General features: G+C 42.8%; 1 protein-coding gene across 4 annotated transcripts in view; it reads right to left on the bottom strand.

Annotated features, from left to right (window-relative positions):
- Window positions 1–17,941, bottom strand: part of NKAIN2 (sodium/potassium transporting ATPase interacting 2) — a 527,111-nt gene that overhangs the window by 9,982 nt on the left and 499,188 nt on the right. For all 4 annotated transcript variants that reach the window (XM_044425259.1, XM_044425276.1, XM_044425267.1 and 1 more), the window contains one exon: window positions 2,336–2,417. In XM_044425259.1, the coding sequence (XP_044281194.1) occupies window positions 2,336–2,417 (82 nt within the window). The remainder of the gene's footprint in view (window positions 1–2,335; window positions 2,418–17,941) is intronic.

A 17,941-nucleotide genomic window follows, 5' to 3' on the forward strand; every position in this document is an offset into this window, starting at 1 on the left:
GTGTTTTCAAGAGGCACTGAAAACAATGCAATGTTGGTGCCTTCCAGGCCTGCAGAGGCAGGTTATTCCCAAGGAATGGGGATGCTGCACTGAAGGCTATTCTTGGGAACATTCCACTAGGCCCACAGGTTCATGTAGAACCACCAGGAACATGCCATCCACTGATCTCAGTAAGGGAGAATACACGCTCTTGAAGAGTCTTGTGGTCCACAGGGCCATAAGTATCAAGCCCTAAATCCATACTAGTTACTTCAGCTTTGATTGCTGTTGTATACTTGGTGTGGGCTTGCCAGTGGAATGTGTTCAGAAACTTCAGCTAGTGACAGAATATGGTCTCAGGGCTGGTGGCAGGTCAGCGCACATAACTCTGACATTACTTCAATTGCAGTGGTTACTTTCTTGCTTTTTGCTTTGTCAATGCTATTTTAACTTGTACATCCTCAGATGGCTTGGAAATGGGTACCTGCTAGATAGTTTCCTTTCCCGTATGCCACCAGATGCACTCTATTCAGAGATCTTGCTGAGGGTTCTTCCACCAAATTACAGCTGGCAGTTGTTTACTAAGGGCAAGGCCTTTCTACTCATGGGCTGCGTTAAGAACATAAAAGCCATTCTGTATCAGATCAGTGGTCCACCTAGACCAGCACTCTGTGTGGTTTTCCAGCAAACTGGCTGCACACGGGATCCCTCAGGCAAGATGGGTATACAACAGTTCTGTCTGCCCATCAGCAACTGGTGCATACAGGCATGCTGCCTGTGGTGAAGGCTAGTCGCCACAGATAGCCTCTTCCTCTACACATGCATATGGCATCCAGAACACTGACACCACGGCTGTGTTCACACAACACAACAAGCCACCCTGTGCGGTTACCATGGTTCATAGGTTTTTACCATGGTTGAACCGATCAAGGGGTTTTGACATTATCATGGATTTCATGTTCTCGATTCAGTCCTCCTGCTGTTGGCATATATCCCATCAGCCACTGTGCCTGAAATTCAAGGTGCATTACTCCCAGACTATCTCACCTGCCTCTTTTTCATTGGTCCACATACAGAGGCTGGTTGGCTGAATCCGCTTCAGCATTTGCCACTCTTTCCAGAGAATCCTGTGGTAGATGAATGCCAGGATCATATAAACCATCCTGTTCAGACAACAGGACAAGCCATGGTGGTACAGAGAAATCATAGAAGAAACCATTGCTGCCGATCATGGTTTCTAAAGTCCAAACTTACTGTGGTCAGTGGCAGACCAACAGTGGTAAAAACTCATCATGGCTTGTTCTGTGGTCTGGAGTATGCTATGGTGTCAATGTTAAGGAATGTCCAGGGAGGCCCAGTAAGTTTAGATGACCTGCATTTTCAGGCAGCAGGCTAAACATTGGCCATTTTGTAGGGTTTGCGGTTGCATGTTGGTTTCTTTTAACATCTGGATTTGGATGTGAAAATGCTGGATTTTATTTCTGCTGCTGCTGCATTTCATTTGTTTTGATCTGAACTTATTTTGTTCTAATATTGTCATTATTATTATTATCATTAATTGTCTTGGGTTGTCATTTGACAAGAAGGGTAGGATATGTATTTTTAAAATAAAATCATAGACACCTAAGCAAAAATGTAGCTTGCTAGGAAGATGGGAAGCTGTCTTAGATTAACTCAGATCCTCTGGTTCTACAGTTTTAGACATGAGTCTTTCCCAACCTGAACTGTAGATGCCATTGAGATATAGCTGCTCTGCTTCCAGCCGCCTACAATAAATCCAGCTCAATAATCTAATGTAAGATTTGTGCATTGTTAGATGCGCATGACTTTCTTCATTTGCAGAGAACTGTGTGTATATCCATGCTCCAAACCCTGAATGGAAATGCAGAACTCCAGAAGGTGAGCAGTGAGGGAGGGAGGGGGGAAGGAAGGAAGGAGGGAAGGAAGGAAGGAAAGAAGGAAGGAAGGAAGGAAGGAATGAAGGAGAAGCTCTGTACATGCATTCAAGACACACAACTCACATTTGGATCAAGACAATCCTTCAAAAATAAGTCCATTAGAGCGTCCACATTTGTCAAGGTGTTAACCATATTTTAGCTTGGTTGTGGTTGGAACAGATTCCTATTGTGTCCACGGAATAACCTAACATGTCTGTCAAATGATGACCTGATTTAAGTCCCCTTAAGTCAAACATTACCCATGATTTTAGGGGAAGAGAAAGGTAACATTATGGACACATCTTGGATGACAGCAAACCATGAACTCTGGCTATCTTGAGCAACACCATCTTTGATTTTAACAATCTTCTAATAGGCTTCTAGCAGTCCAAAGAGAATCTCAGAAGTTAGGTACTCACATATACATGGGCTGTAGCTGTAAATGAGATGTCTTCTGTGGGCCTTGATAGCCATAAGAATCAAATCCACCTATGAAATCAACTGAAAGAGGAGGAAATTGCTTTCATTGCTGAGATCATTCTCAAAAGCGGTAAGCACAATTATTTAAAAACAAGCTTCCATGTGGATTACTTTAGCCAGTCCCACCCTCTCTTAATGGTGTACTAAAATGGAAGTGATTAATTGTGCAGATAGCAAGCAAAGTGCAGCATCTACAGGGTAATGACTATATCAAGAGCAGGATTTTTAGCAGAATGCCAGTCGCCGTTTTACAACCATTTAGCTATACCTCAGAAAGGATTACACATAGCTCTTGTTGTCTATGAGCAGCCCACCTGGCTAGAGTGTATAAATTACACATTTGTTGTAGGCAGTAAATGCCACAGAACCATTAATTTGGAGCCTCCAAATTGAAACTGGTTGTGATTATGGTGGCACACATCCATAGTCACATTGTGGTTCTGTGAAGAGCAGAGGAAAGAAAATGTATCTCTGTTCTTTGGAAAAAGCATTGCCTACTTTTCCAAGAACCTGCACATTTCAATCACTACTAGAGACAGACTAATGTCGGGAAGCAGTGGGGCAGGGAAGGGGACCCCTTGTCCTACAGATATTGTCAGACCGTAACTTCAACCAGCCCTAATCATCAACCATGCTGGCTGGGCCTGATGGAATCTAACCATATTCCAACACAGATTTCCTCCCTTCCAGCAGAAAAAGCTTCTACACAGACATGGCTAACTCTTACATTTGTCAAGGGAGCTCCTGCATTGATTCTTTGTCTCAGTGCAACCAGTGCATTTAGGCACAATGAATTTGTCACTAGTAACCCTGTTTCAGTGCCACTTATAGCACAGTGCCAGTGGGGGAGTGGAGCCAGGACTTAACAGGGTTCAGCGCTGGCATTTTCTTTTTAAAATCAGCAGAGATGCTGCTGTCAATTGCCATCCCTGTCAGGGGTGCCTAAATACCTGCTGCCTTTGACTCTAGTTGCAATCTTGCATTTTCCCAGCAACAATATATATCATTCCTCTTTATAAAAAGTATTTTGGGGTGTTTTGGTTTGCAATGAAGACCAGTTATCTTTCCAAAGCTCTGCTCCTGCTGCAGATGAAAACTGCTAGAGCTGGTTTGTTGCAACAGATCCCAGTTGCCTGAATTTCTAGACTCTCCTCTGGGAATGGCTATGTGGACCATTGTGCTGAGTCTGGGCACTTCAGAATTTGCTACTGCTTAGTCCTGGGCTCAGGAGTAAGTCCTATTGAGTTCATTGTGGCACACCTCCAGGTACCTGTGTGGACTATAGCAGCCTTATGATACTGGACATTTTAGCATTTTGTAGCTGTGGATTGCACAGGTAGATTTTGCCCTGCATGAAGAGGGGTTCTGTTTTCAGGCAAGTGCTTTGAAAGATTCTGCACCAGATTGGTGCTTGTTTGTGCCAGAGGCTTCAAGGAGGATGCATCAATGTCTCTAAACTTGAGTATAGTAAAAGTGCCCTCTTTACTTTTCTGGCAGCCTTTACTTGGCATTTCAGAATCAGTGGTGCCCAGATTGACCTAGAAGTGTATCATTTTCTTTCCACTTCTCCCAACTCCCCTGCCAATTGCTGCCCTTTCTGCTGGGCATCCTATCCTGGCAGTGCCTAAAAGATCACTAAAAGTGCAATGCGGCTTCTCTATTCTGATAGCATTGGCAAAGGAGGAATAAATAAGTCTTATTGCCTGAATGACCCACAGCCAATGCGCTAAATCCTAAACTGATTAATCAAATGAGCTTTAGAGATTTGGCACTTTGTAAGATCCCATGCCATCAGCACCACCTCTAATTAGGTTTCCTTTTAGGAACAAACCTAAAGTGTGGAGATGTAATCCCACTGATGTGACATGTGGTGCTTTGACAACTTTATATGGAATTTTACTATTTTCGATCATAAACTGCTCGGGAAGAGCATAGTCTTGAATGCAGGCTAAGATACACAACAAATAAGACCAGATTAACTGAAGTCTTATGTAGCTCAGCCATAGGCAAAGGGAAGGGCTGGAAAGGGAGTGGAACACCTGCTCTGTATGCAGGAGACCTGTGGCATCTCCAGATCCTGCCTGAAGCCCTGGAAAGTTGCTGCCAGTCATGGTTAGCAATATTGTGGTAAATGGTCCAATGAACTGGCTTACTGTATTCTGTATTCCTGCATCCGCAAGAAAGTTCTGCTGATAATTTTCAATGGCGTTCACTTCTTTTTGCACAAGATTGCACTTTTTGCTTTTCAGGAAATATGCTGATTATTCAGCCATATCCAAATACATGAGTTGTCTAGATCTATACTCGTTCCTCCTGTACCAGATGGTGACTTTGATCAGAGGGCTTGCACATGGCTAGGTAGGTCTTTTTCAGATGCAAGATCAGAAACAGAATGGGTCTGTGGTACACTGCCTACTGTGGCCTTCTACCAGGGGAAAAAAGATGTAGTATCTCTTCCTTCCAGATGAAATGAATAAAATATTATTTGATTGGAATGGTAATTTATTTGTTGTAATAAATATTAATGCATCTGCCATATCTTTAGAGAAACATTAAAAACCTACCTGAAAAACGAATTCATTTCATTATAATCCTGGATCTTTGCCAGACAGTAATGATAAATGGTGGCAATTATGAAAACAAGAATGAAACTGAAGGGACTTGGTTGTTTTTGAGATATAACTATAAATGTCATAAATAGCTGTGTTGTTTTGGCTTGTTTTGGATATTTACCAAAAACTGTCTTGGTCAATGCAGTTATTTACCACTAAAAGAGGGAAATAATGATGAAATTGTGCCATCAGTTGAAAGGACTTGGCATTCTGTATATATACTGTGGAGTAGGCAACACACTGCTACTTTGACAATGACAATCTCTTTCGTGTCTGGATGGAGACGGGGTGAATTCATGTAAACAGCTTACACAATGATTATTTCACATAACATACGTAGCATCTGTAATCTTCCCATTTAATTGGTACTGCCTGGATGTAATGAAAAGCCTTGGTGGCTAAATCATGATTATGTGATGGGTATGATCATTACATTAAGAACATTGTTGCACAAATCTACATTTTGGGCATAAAGATAAGGCTAAAATAGAACTTCACACCATAATTCTATAATCTTTTAAAAAGTTTTTATAATCCAAAAAATGCAAGCCATTTTATCACCTAATGCAACCACTCTTGCTCATTTTCAAAGCCCCTACACATAATGAATAGAAGGAGAAGCCACGTTTCTTTTGCAAAACCTAAATTTACATTGATATTTTTCTTGTAGTAGCTTCCTCCCAGAAACTATCCTTTAAACCGGAGACATTTAAGAAATAGCATAAAGTAGCAGCATCTGCTGATCAACCCCACTCTGCAAGTAAAGATGTTTATATCGTCCACTCTGTACAGCATTAATAGAACATGCCCTGTATGGTGGATTTTGCTATTTAATTTTATACCTGCAGATGTGTTGGCACACCTGTTTTTTCTTCACAAGGAATACGAAGTACCCTGAATAGAAGAGGCTTGCTTGACATGGGTATAGCTGTAGGGCTTTACAAAGGAGAGCAGAAAGTCCATTGGAAAAAGCAGCTGGGCAAATAGGGAGAAATAATATGGTGTGAAGTAGTGGAGTTATTCATGTCATCCTTGGTCAGGAAAGAACGTGGCAGCAAATGTCAACAGAATGGAATGAAGTCCTACCCTATCCACCCTGCATAGAGGCTGCTTGAGATATATTGATATTGGGCTTAATCTTTCTGTGGATGCCAGTCATTAGCACTACCTCCATGGACATGCAGCATTTCTGTGTCTTGCTGACTGATGTAGTAAGTATATTAGGTTCTATATGGCAGAGGCCACTTGAATTATTCCTAAATACTTGACTTTGCAAATAACATGGGTACTTAACAAGCTTAAAATATGTCACAGTGATAGAAGAAAAATGTGCAATAAAAATCATTACAGGAATAGGTACACAAATGAGTTTCCTGTAAAACTTAGATACAGGCAGTTCCCAGATTATGAATGAGTTCTGTTCTTGAGAAAACGGAAATTTGTCTTTAAGTTGAATTTGTATGTAAAATGGATACATAGAGTTGGTCCTACACATTAGTGGGAGTTAGGGGTGCAGGATCTGCGTGAAAGTGGAAAAACCATGACTATCTCTAGATCCCCTGCCCAAACTCACCAATGCCTCCTCTTCACAGCAAGGAAATGCCAGCAAGATTTCCTTTCTAAATGGGTGAGGCAGGGGGCTTTGGAGGACTCCCTCTCTTCCCTTCCGCTTCCTCTCTCTCTGTGGTGATGATGATTTTCCTCAGTAATTTTTACAAATTAATAGAATATGTGGCAGCCCATTCATAAGTATGGGTTGTTTGTAACTTGGACACTCATAACTTGGGGACTGCTTGTATGTCTAACAGACTGAGACTGAGACACTTTCACCTAAGCTTCAGCTATTGAGTGGTATAATAAATAAATAAATAGTCTTTGGAGAAATGCAATGTAACTAAAATAGCATCTAAATGAATAGGGAAATGTCCTATATTACGCTTACTCAGATTTCTCTGGTCTCTAGCCTATGGTGACATATACAACATTGCTAGATAAGTCTATGATCATTGTAACCCTATAGAAAACAGCCAGAGGTTTGTCATACTCATTTGCCTTCACATATTAAATGTAACCCCTCCCCCCCCCAAAAAAAAACAAATAATGCCACACAGCTAGTGTTCAACCCCACCAATCATGGGCATGTTGCACAGATCATACTTGTTTTGGAGTCTTGCTTCCATATCCACACAGGGACCTTACAGTCACTCTTCCGATGCATTGTTGAAACAGATGCAGGATCTGAGAACAAAACCCTACCTTCTTAAGATCCAAACTTAATTTCAAGAAACTACATAGAATCTTTGAGTTGGGACCATTTTGGTCATCAAGTCCAACCTCCTCTTTAGGAGAAGTCAACACCTCTGTCTGAATCCTCCTTAAAGGGTGGTGTCCAGAAATGGAGACAATAATTGAGGTGGGATCTGATGGGAACAGAGTCAAGGGGAAGTATTAACTCCCATGAATTTCAAATGAGATTTCTATTGATGCAAGCTAAAACCGTATTTTCTATTTTTGCAGCCAAATCACACTGCTGGCTTGGAGTTTGTGATGGATTATCCCTCCACAATCCTTTTTGTCAGGTACCCTCCATCTTACCTCAGTGCTAAGAATGTGTGAGAAATTTTGTGGGTGGGAATCCATCGGATTCTCTGGGCTCAGCTCCCTGGACTCCAGTCTGGTTTGATGTGGTTGTGAGTCTGAGTTGGTGGTGAGTGTGCTTAATTTTCACATGGCACTCACCAGGAAGAGTGCCCTGCGAAAATATTCTGTAAGTGCTGTCCCTCATTTGTGTCTTGTGCAGCAGCACAAACCATGGCTGCTGCATGCGATGCAGAAGGTTCTTTGCACGGCACTCACCAGGAATGGAGTCCCATGCAAATGCCCAGCAAGCAGCATCTCTCATTCCCTCACGGGCACCATGTGTTGCTGCACATGATGCAGAGAAGGTTGCTGGTTCTGCAATTGGGAGCATTCGCAGGCTTCCTCTCAGCACCACTTGCCTTCAAGACAGGTCCAAGCAAGAGAGGAAGTCTGTGGACATGGAAAGGAGGGATTTTGCGGAGCTTCGATGCATCCCTCAGCAGTGCATTTGATTTCTCTTTCCTAAATGAAGAACATCGCACTTGTTTCTGTTGAAGTCCATTCCATTATTTTCTGCCCTTTCAAGATCATTTGTGGCTTTGTTTCTGTCTTTTGAGCTGTTAGGCAATCCTGGCCAGTTTTGTGTCATTTGCCTATTTGGTAAGTTTTCCATCAACTTCTTCCTTCAAGACATTAATAAAAATGTTGAAGAGTACAGGGAACCTCCCTGCAGTTTTATGAGGAATCTTTCTTTGAGGATGGTTTTCCATCCAGCTGTGGATCTACCTTGTTCACACTTTAGTAGCGTCCTAGTCAGATTATGATGGGGCATTTTGTCAAATGCCTTTCTGAACTAAAGGTATATTTCACCTACAGCATTACCACAATCTTACTTAGGAAGTTACTCAATCCAAAACCAGAAACAAAAAGTTTAGTTTGACAGGTGGCTTCCATGCTGGCTTCCAGTGTCCAAAGCACTTGCAGATCAAGAGCTCTAAAATGTGCTCTAGAATCTTGCCAAGCTTCAATGTCAAACCATTCCCTGGAAATTCTTTTTAAAGATAGGAACAACAGTTGTCCTTCTCCAGTTCTATGGTACTTCACCCACTCTCCAGGATTTATCACAGGTAATAGATAATGCTACTGTGAGTTTGTCCCTTGGCTATGTCAGTACCCTAGGACAGGGGGATGTTTAAGGTGCTTAGATATCCTCTGACCACCACAGCCTCAAGCTGCACTCCTACACCTTCAGCCTGTCTGGCACATGTCCAGTATGGGACACAGAACCTATTCTTGGGGAAAGGCTTAGCCAGAATGGGAATTGAGTAGCCCCACATGTTGTCATCTATCACCATTACACCATTTTCACTGAGCAGCTGGCCTTCTTTCGTCCTTTTGCCTCAAACATATCTGAAGGAACAGTGTTATTGTATCCCTCACCATCCTCACCTCATCCTGAGTTTTAGCTTTCCTGAAGCTATCTCTGTAATTCTGGCCTATCTGCCTATGCATTTCCTTAGTGACCCATCCTTTCCATCTCCTGTGTGTGTCCTTTTAAAGTTTAAGATCATCCCTAAGCCTTTAATGTAACCACATTGGCTTTTCATAGTTTTCCCCTTTCTTTTCATTGGAATTACACTGTATTTCTGAACGTATCTTTAGTATCTTTCCCCATCCATTATTTCTTTGTTTTGGGAACTCTTCATCCTTATAAACTCCTCTTCCAGTTAGGTGTTCCTGTCTATTTACCATTGGAATCTTCCTTACCATTGCTCTTTTATTAAAATCAGTTTTCTCAAAGGCCAGGATACACCTTTGACTACATTGATCTTAGACACACAAAACATGTTCACATATACACAAGTGTCCTAATGGGAATCTGCTTGCAAAAACTAGGTACACTTCCTTCATGTCTTGTGAAATATGGCAGCATTTCAAGTTCATAGAAGCAAGAGCTCTTGCTAGTGATATGATTGTTCTCATCTTAGACATTTCTATGGACCACATCGATGCATTTTATTTAAAACCACTACTTAGCTTTTTCCTACAGTGAAAAAGATAATGTGCTACTCTTCCTCATCATCACTAATTTAAAGGAATTCTATATGTATACCATGCATGTGATGGTCAGAGAAATGATGATATATTTAGGTGTTCAATCTCAAAGTTCCAAGTGGACAAGATGCATCCCACTCTTTAAATCGGATGAAGCAGCCTTATTGTTGAGCTGATGCAACAGCAAGTTGCCACAGGACTCCAAGTCCAAATAGTTAATTTAGCAAGTGTGCCTACCGCTGGTTCAGGGACTGTGTGTGGGCTAAAGGCACTGGGCTTGTGGTTCCTTCCATTGGGCAACCAAACTCAGCTGTTAGAACTAGGCAGTGAGATGGTGACTGGGTTTTCAGGACACACAAATCCACGTCTTCCAAATCCAATGCACTTCCTGCAGTGTAGCTTCATGGTGGCCAAAGAGCTACCCCCAGAAGTCATGGCTTGTTCTAGGGTTTACTTAATCTTCTGTGACTTTGCAGCATATTGTGCAAATCTGGATGACATGCTAAGCCATGATCAAGCTGGGAAGCCACAGAGCTGCTTGGCCAGAACAGGAGAGGCCAAGCAGCTGTGGGTACGCACTGAGAACAGCTTACCTAGAGGCACTTCGGGCAGTTATAATCTGTATGCCTCCTCCCCAAGTCTCATTCAGGAGTTGAAGAGATGCACAGTGGTGATGTGGGAGGCCCCAAGGTTGCTGCCTCCTCAAGCCCTGCTTGGGGCTTGAAGTGCTGGCATGCAAGTCACTGATTCGTCCCCTCTGTTGCCCCAGCTGCTCATGGTCACTTTGCTCTTACTCGGTGCAGTGTTGCAGCAGCTCAGGGCAGGGAACTGGGGGAGAAGGAGAGTGTTTGGCTGGGCCTCCTCAAAGGGAGACCCAGCCAAATGTGTCTCCTTCCTTTGCAGGCAGGTGATGAGCTGGTTTCCCCAGAGGAGGTGTAGCCAAATGCACCCACCTCATTTAGTGTGGTACCCCAGATACAACACGAGGGGGGGTTGGCAAGAAGCCACTTTTGGTGGGGTCTCCCCAAGAAGAGGCCCAGCCACACAGGCTCCATCCTGCTCTGCCTATCACCCCTCAGGGGGACTGCACTGGTGGAAGGCGTGATCCTCTCATCTCCCCTCCTGCCTAAACAAAGGAAAGGGGAAGGCGAGGCCACCTTGTGCTACTGAGGGGAAGATGTGGGCCAGCAACAGGCAGCTCAGGTTTTCCTCCTTGCTGTAGCATCTGCCACTCAGCTGAGTGGCAACAGTGCCCAGCAAGGAGAGGAGAGAAGTGCTGACTTGTGGTTACTTTCCTTGAGAAGAAACGCTGCACAAGGCAGCTAGTCCTTGTGACTGGTCAAGAGCACCCAACAGCTGCTTAAAAGTTCGGGACACTTCTGGGCCACTGTCATCTCTGCCTTGTTCCTGGCAGTATTCCCACATGCTTCCCCTCAGAGAGCAGCAGGAGGACTGAGGAGAAAGAGTGAAAAGTGTCCTCTGTTTGTTTGAGCTCTGGGACAAACAAGCCACACTGCATAGCTTTCCAGTCGGTGTGGCTTGTTGCATATTGTGAATTGTAACACTGATCCATGCAGCTCTGATGAGATAATCAGCGTTGCTTGGCCTGTTAGCTTCTTCTGCAGGTTGAACCCTTTCAGAGTGACTAGATGCTTGGCTCTTTACTTATCTGGGCTGCAGTTCCTTTTCTTCTTTGCTTGTTCTGTTTTGGCCAGGGTGGACACAGTTTCCCTTTTGGGAGAAGAAATGAGCAGTTCCGCCTTCTTTCTGTCTCCTGCTAACATTTCTCCATCTTTCCCAGGCAGAAGACCTACAAGGTCTTTTTCCCCCTTTCATTGCAAAGATAAACAAAAGAAATATTTTCAGGGAAGGCTGCTGACTCCTATGTGAGTAGGGTTCCTTATCCATTGCAGCTATTCATGGTCCTGAACTCAATTTCCAAAGTATATTCACTACCATGGAGCACCATGGATAGCTCCTATAAAGCCACCCCGGAGTATTTCTGCTAGTTTAACTATTCTTCACAAGCCCAAGCTATTCTGACTTTTAGTTCCCCATCTTCTGTTTTATCTCTTCCTCTCTAACTTGCTTGCCAAAGTTTAGCTACTTTTTGGTACTCATCCTTGGTGGTTCATCCTTCCTTGCATTTTCTATACAAATCCCTTTGAACATCAGAAAGGTCCTTGTGTGGCCACCCAAGGTTCTGTAGTTGCCCCCACATTTCTTCCCCATTGGAATGGTTAGTAATTGTAAATTCCATATCTCCTTTTTGTACATCTTCCTTGAGCCTTTTTAGTAAAGGAATCTGCACAGTATTTCCTTAAACATATTGAAATCACAGTTTTATAACTGTGGGTTTGATTATGCTCTATTAGTTACTTTTTGGCCTAGAGACACATCTGCATAACACTCATCTGAGGTATCAGATGTGGTAAATCCAGAGGTTGGCTGTTCCTAGGATCTCAGACTGCACTGGCTTCCATTTCCAGTTTTCCAGAACCGTCACTCTTTTCAGCATTGCCTGCATCTGCAGAAACTTCCACCATCACACAACTGCAGGATCTACTGGCATGCAATATTGCAGAACTTGAAACTAATATCAGTACTCTATAAGCGATGCATAAAACAGATGCTTCAGAGAAAACCTGTTAAACCTTAAAAATATGCCCTCCTTCCTTTCTATATCAACATTTCTGTTGAGCCAAATATTTCTAGGATCATTTCCATGATAATCTGCCATTTTACAACATGGGTCCCTGGAGGTTGTTCTAATTGACAAAATGCTTCAACAGGCTGCAGGGGGACCCTGCAGGTACTGCCCCGTCAAGGCCATTTAGAGAAAATGCAAGCTAGGTAGGTTCACTGCATCCCTAATGAAATAAGCTGTTAGTGGGAGATTGCTGTCAGTTAGCTTATTACTACAGGAGTGTAGAGATAAAATTGGAACAAATGGAGGAAAGCTCCAGCAAGAAGAAGAGATTTCTGAAGCCTGAAAATGAGAGCATTCAGCCATCGTTTCCAAACTCCCTACCTTTCGGATACCCTTACTCTAGTGACTCTGTTGTACAGGAGCCCCTGAGCATCTCCCATGGAACAGCTGTGTGCTGTAGAAGGTGCTGAGTTATGTTCTAGAGCACACATTCAGTGCAGGGAAAGCACTGGTAAATTCTGTCGGACATTCCTGTATTCCACATCAGCTACTCCAGAAGGCACCAAAGCAAGGTCAGAGTAGCTCTGCTTAAGTTGGGGCTCTAGGCCAGCCCAGCCCAGCCCGCCCACCCCCCAGCTGGCCAGAGGGCAACTACCCCTTACTTGACAAAATTCCCTGTCTGCCATCTGCCAATCCTTTGGTAGTTTCCTGCTTTTAGAAACAGAAACAGAGAGAGTCAGAAGGGGATCTTCCCAGGCCATCTAGTCTGACCCCGGCTCCAGCTGGCTCCACTCATGACATGCCTACCATGCCTTGCATATTTCCCCCATGCCCTGCTTCCATTCTTAAGGCATAAATGGGTAGGCATAGTTTGTGGCAGTAAGAAGTTTGCGTTAACGTAGGTTAGTATGTTTGGTATTTTGACCCTGACCACTTGTGTTTGGCTTCATCCAATTTTACCTTTGGCCCTGTTCACCACTGGAAACTGCGCTGAAGAGTTTCTCTGAAATCAAATTTAGCCCTTGGGCAGAGAGATGGTTAATATCTATTGCCTAAAGTTTCAGATTATGGGGAAGAAGTTCGGTTGTGAGTGGAGGAAGCTGTCCTTCAGCAAAACATGCCCACCATTGCTGATTTGAATGTGGAGCCCCCATGCACTTTCCCAAAGTCCCAGGGTTACCATTTCACCATCATGTGAAATGCACTGGTTTAAAAAATAAGGCTCCCTTTCAGCCAATCAAATGATAATTAAAAGCAGATATATGTCCTAGAGATTATGATCAAGAGCGTATTTAATTTCAAAACTGGTGATCCCATTACATAATTAAGCAATAAGAAATCTATTTTAGCACAAACCACTGGAGTATTACTGACACTTGAGAAGATTTATATTGCTTTGCTGAATTCTAAGACTTGGCTATTGTAGCCTAATTCTGAGAAAGTTTTCTGCTTATTTATTACATTTATATCCTGCATTACATTTATATTACATTTTCCTTGCAAATAACACAGGGTGACTTACATAATCTTTCCAGTTTGTCCTCAAATGACCTTATGAAGCAAAATAAATGAGGATGAAAGTCTCTGACTGGCCCAAAGTCAATCAGTAAGTTTCATGGTTAACATTTGGTAAATTGCAGGTGGGAAAAGCCCAATATTTATTGATTTCTGTTATTTGTACCTCACCTTTCTACCCAAAAATGGCACTCATGGTTTCACATTAAAGACGGGTTTCTTTGGGAAAGAAGAACCTAGAAGACTCTGGGGTAAACTGGCTAATTCTTGAAGAAATAATAGAAGGGATTATTCTGGGAGGGGCTATTTTTCCAGAAAAACAAGTCTGGAAACAGAGCCATGGCCCCTGGAGGAACTCAAGGAGGCTCTGTAGGACAGATGTGGAATGCTACAGGCTTGGTTAGGTCTGTGGGCCAGATGTTCTGCATCTCTGGTTGTGAATGGAGCTTGCACGCATGGGCCAACTTCCCCCACTTTATGCCTTCTCTGTATTCAGGGCATTCAGTGATAATCTGTAATGTGGCAGCAGTTCCTGCATGCAAGCAGGAAAAGCAGCACAGTATTCATACTGTAGAATGTTTTCTGGCTTCATGTGGAAAACAGAAAATGTAGGGTCAGTCGAGGGCATAGGCCAACACCTCCATGAGTTTTTTTAAACCACGAGTTCCTACATTTTATTGCATTTATTTATGTAAACATTTTATCCATCTCTGTCTACCAAAGCAATCTGTAGCTTATATAAAGGCAATAAAATAGCATTAAACACAACACAGTCCAAACATTGAAAAAACATAAAAAGCATCAAATCCCTTCGGGTCAAGAATGCCTTATAGTCTAGTGCAAATGGAACACTAGGAAGTTTAGGCTAAGGTGAACCTCAGGGGCAAGCTATTCCACAGACTAGGGGACACCACATTCAAGGCCCTACAAGAGTTCCCCCCAACCAAATGAGACTCTCAGCAAAACATTCAAAGGTTTAAAGGCATACATACTCTGGTTTGCTCCGGGGAGCCAGTAGGCCAATCTTCCTCCCGTCACCGGGTATTCAGCTGTAAATTTTAGCAGGCCAAAACTCAGAGGAGAGTTTGAGAAAATAGAAGTGTGCTTTTCTTTTGCTAGGTAATATATTTTTAAAGAAATAAATTAATAAAGAATTGGATGCTACTTTAACTGCTGCTAAACAGTATGAGCCTGTTCAGTTGTCAAAAGCCGTTTGTGGGGTGGATGAAGGGTGTGCGAAATAAGGCAGCATGCAGCGGGTAGATGCAGGACCATCGTGGCCACTGGAATGGGGGCTGATGTCTCCCGTTGGACGTGAGAATGCAGTCCCATGACCCACGCCTGATCGCTAAACCGTGGCTAGCACTGGCTTCTCATTACATCGCAGCAGCAAACCGCTGCGGCAGAACTAGAATGGCTTTCCCCACAGCTCTCTCCCCTTCCACATGAATTCTGTTTCTCTCAGCCCCAAACTGCTGACCTATACCAATCTCGTGCATGTCTGCTCAGAAGGACTGTGGCACAAGGGCGCTTCTAATTCTCCTTTCAGAGATGCTTCTCTCACTTGAGCTTTAAACCATGGTTAGCATTTGGTTAGTACTGGGCTGGCCCAGCAAAAGAAAATATGAGGAAGAGCTGCAGAAATTAGCCCAGCAAATAGTTTCCTGGTTAGTGCTATCCTAAGAAAAATATCCTGTGATTAACTTGAACTATATTTTTGGTTTTCACCAAGTTTGGGTGTGAAATGTATTCTAACTGCTCGCAACATTTCAAGTTATTCAGTGTTGTAGTGCATTTCAAATGTGACTTCCCCTATGATCAAAATTCATGTTTTCTTTTTATTAAATATCTTTATTTGAAAAATCTTTCATCTTACATGACTGCATGAGGGATGAAGAAGAAAAGCAAGCAATTCATAGTGGTCATAATCCCCTTAAGCTTACTAAGATCACGACACTTTTCTTAAACATCATTCTGTAATGATGAAGAAACACCAGAATGGCAGCATTACTTCCATCAAAGCACTATGATTATTTAGACATATTTGAAACTGAAGCTTGACAGTTCCCTTAGGAAGCTGTGATGGATGTTCAGGGAGGAACAGGCCAGGTAGAAAGGGAGAAAGTAAATTAACATATAGGAAGCCAATGACAGCACCACTTTCAGGCTGTAATTCTATTTATTAATATTTTTTCATAGCACAAGTATGTCTCTTAGGGATTTCCTTAACATCAACTTCATTAGTTAGGAAGGCAGCAATCCATAACCAATTTTCTTTTCATGTTGCACTTGTTCGCATATAGACCCAGCCCCTTTGTTGAAAACATTTGCAATTAATCCCTCAAACAAAAGAAATGCAAATCATACAGTCTCCCCTAACCAAAATCCTCCAAGTCAAGGCCCTGATCACCATCTATTATACACTAAAATGAATTGAAATTCCCACTTTGAGCCTAACCTAATTTTCTACTGATAATAGGCATGGATTCCCAGAAGCACTCCATGCATCTTGATAGTAACATCCTAATTTCCTTTCCTGGTAAATGTTTTAAATAAGATTTTAGCACCAAAGGAAATTAACCTTTAAATTAATTGTAATTATAAAATGCCACCGCTGATTTTGTCTTCAGCCTAATTGCTTGCTATTATTTAAACCAGCTGCACCTCAGCTGAGCTTTAAGTTTAGGTTCCCTGTAGTTAGTGAGTGCCAGCAGAGTAAAGTGTCTGCTCCTGTCTGTCTCCAGGCCGGCCAGTTTGTGGTGCAGCAAATGTCAGGACAAAGCTGCTCAATTCACATGGCAAACAAATTTGGGATGGGATTCATTCAGGGTTGTGTTGAAAAGCTGTCTCTCTAATTCAGCAGATATTTTTGCCATCTTGCCCAGTGGAACTGCATGTTCAGGGCGCTTATTATTCACGGATATTCTTTTTTCCGTTTTTTGCAGTGCAGAGCCAAGCCTTTGCTGCCAATTGTATGTGTGTCATTTTCTGCAATTAGCTTAAGTGTGCATCATGTTCCCCACAGAAAAACACAGGCATCTTTCAAAGCAGGCTTAGCACAAGTGAAGCATTCAGTATCTTTCACCCCACAAGCAGAACAGCAGCTTGGAGGAGCTGATTTGGAGGCATGAGAGTGCACAATTGGCTGGATGGGAGCCACGAGACACTTTTCCATTCAACTGTTTGAACTGCAGCCCTCCGTGGCTGCTTTTCTTCACATCCATCTCTTTGTATGTATCTGGAGTTGTTTACACACATGCCCGAGTTACATGAGTTCTCTCTTCAAAATTAGGACAAGGAAATACAAAGGTTTCCAATTAAGCACTGTCTCTGCTTGCATCTTGATTGGAAACCACAACATTAATGTGGCTTATGCCCAGGGGAAGTGTCTTTTTTTTGAACCACCCTGGGGCTAAGCCATCTTGCAACTTTTCCTGTATTTCAGCCACCCTTCCCCTTGTGACATGGGGCTAAGTGTCCTGCTTATGAAACACTTGTTCAAAGTCTCCCTTCACTCATGGTCCATATAAAAAGTATATCAGTATGATGGACATGCCTAAATTCTATACAGAGATGGCAAGCAAGTTGAGGAAGCAAAACCTCAGCAACTTTGTAGTTCACACCACAAATGCTAATAATAGCAATATGTAACACTGGTATGTCTTTTGCAAGTATTCAAATGGTTCAAAATGCATTATCTTTCAGACCCTACCACTGCCCTAAATAAACTCACAAATAAGCTCTGTAAGCCTGAGGAAGCTTTGTTTGTTGTTTATTAGGTTTAGAACCCACCATTTTTCTAACAAAGAATTCAGAGCAGCTTACTTACTCCTCCTGTTCTCAACAACAGCCCTGTGAGGTAGGCTGGGCTGAAAGTCTGTGACAGGCTCAAAGTCACCACTTGGCTCCTTGGTCAAGTGGGGACTAGCCCCATTCTCATGCTCTTAAGCACCACATCACACTGGCTGTCTTGTTCTGAAAAGAGACACGTTTCCCAGGTCATAATCAAGGCCTGCATTGCCATGCTAGCCGCATCACTGAGTCACTATGAATAATTGCATGAATGCTTTTGACTACCAGGCTATACTGAAGATGTGCAAGCTGAGGGGCTCCAGGATTTACATGGCTCTACC

Source organism: Varanus komodoensis, unplaced genomic scaffold (genome assembly GCF_004798865.1).
Source record: "Varanus komodoensis strain SLA01 unplaced genomic scaffold, ASM479886v1 scaffold1, whole genome shotgun sequence".
Taxonomy (NCBI): domain Eukaryota; kingdom Metazoa; phylum Chordata; class Lepidosauria; order Squamata; family Varanidae; genus Varanus; species Varanus komodoensis.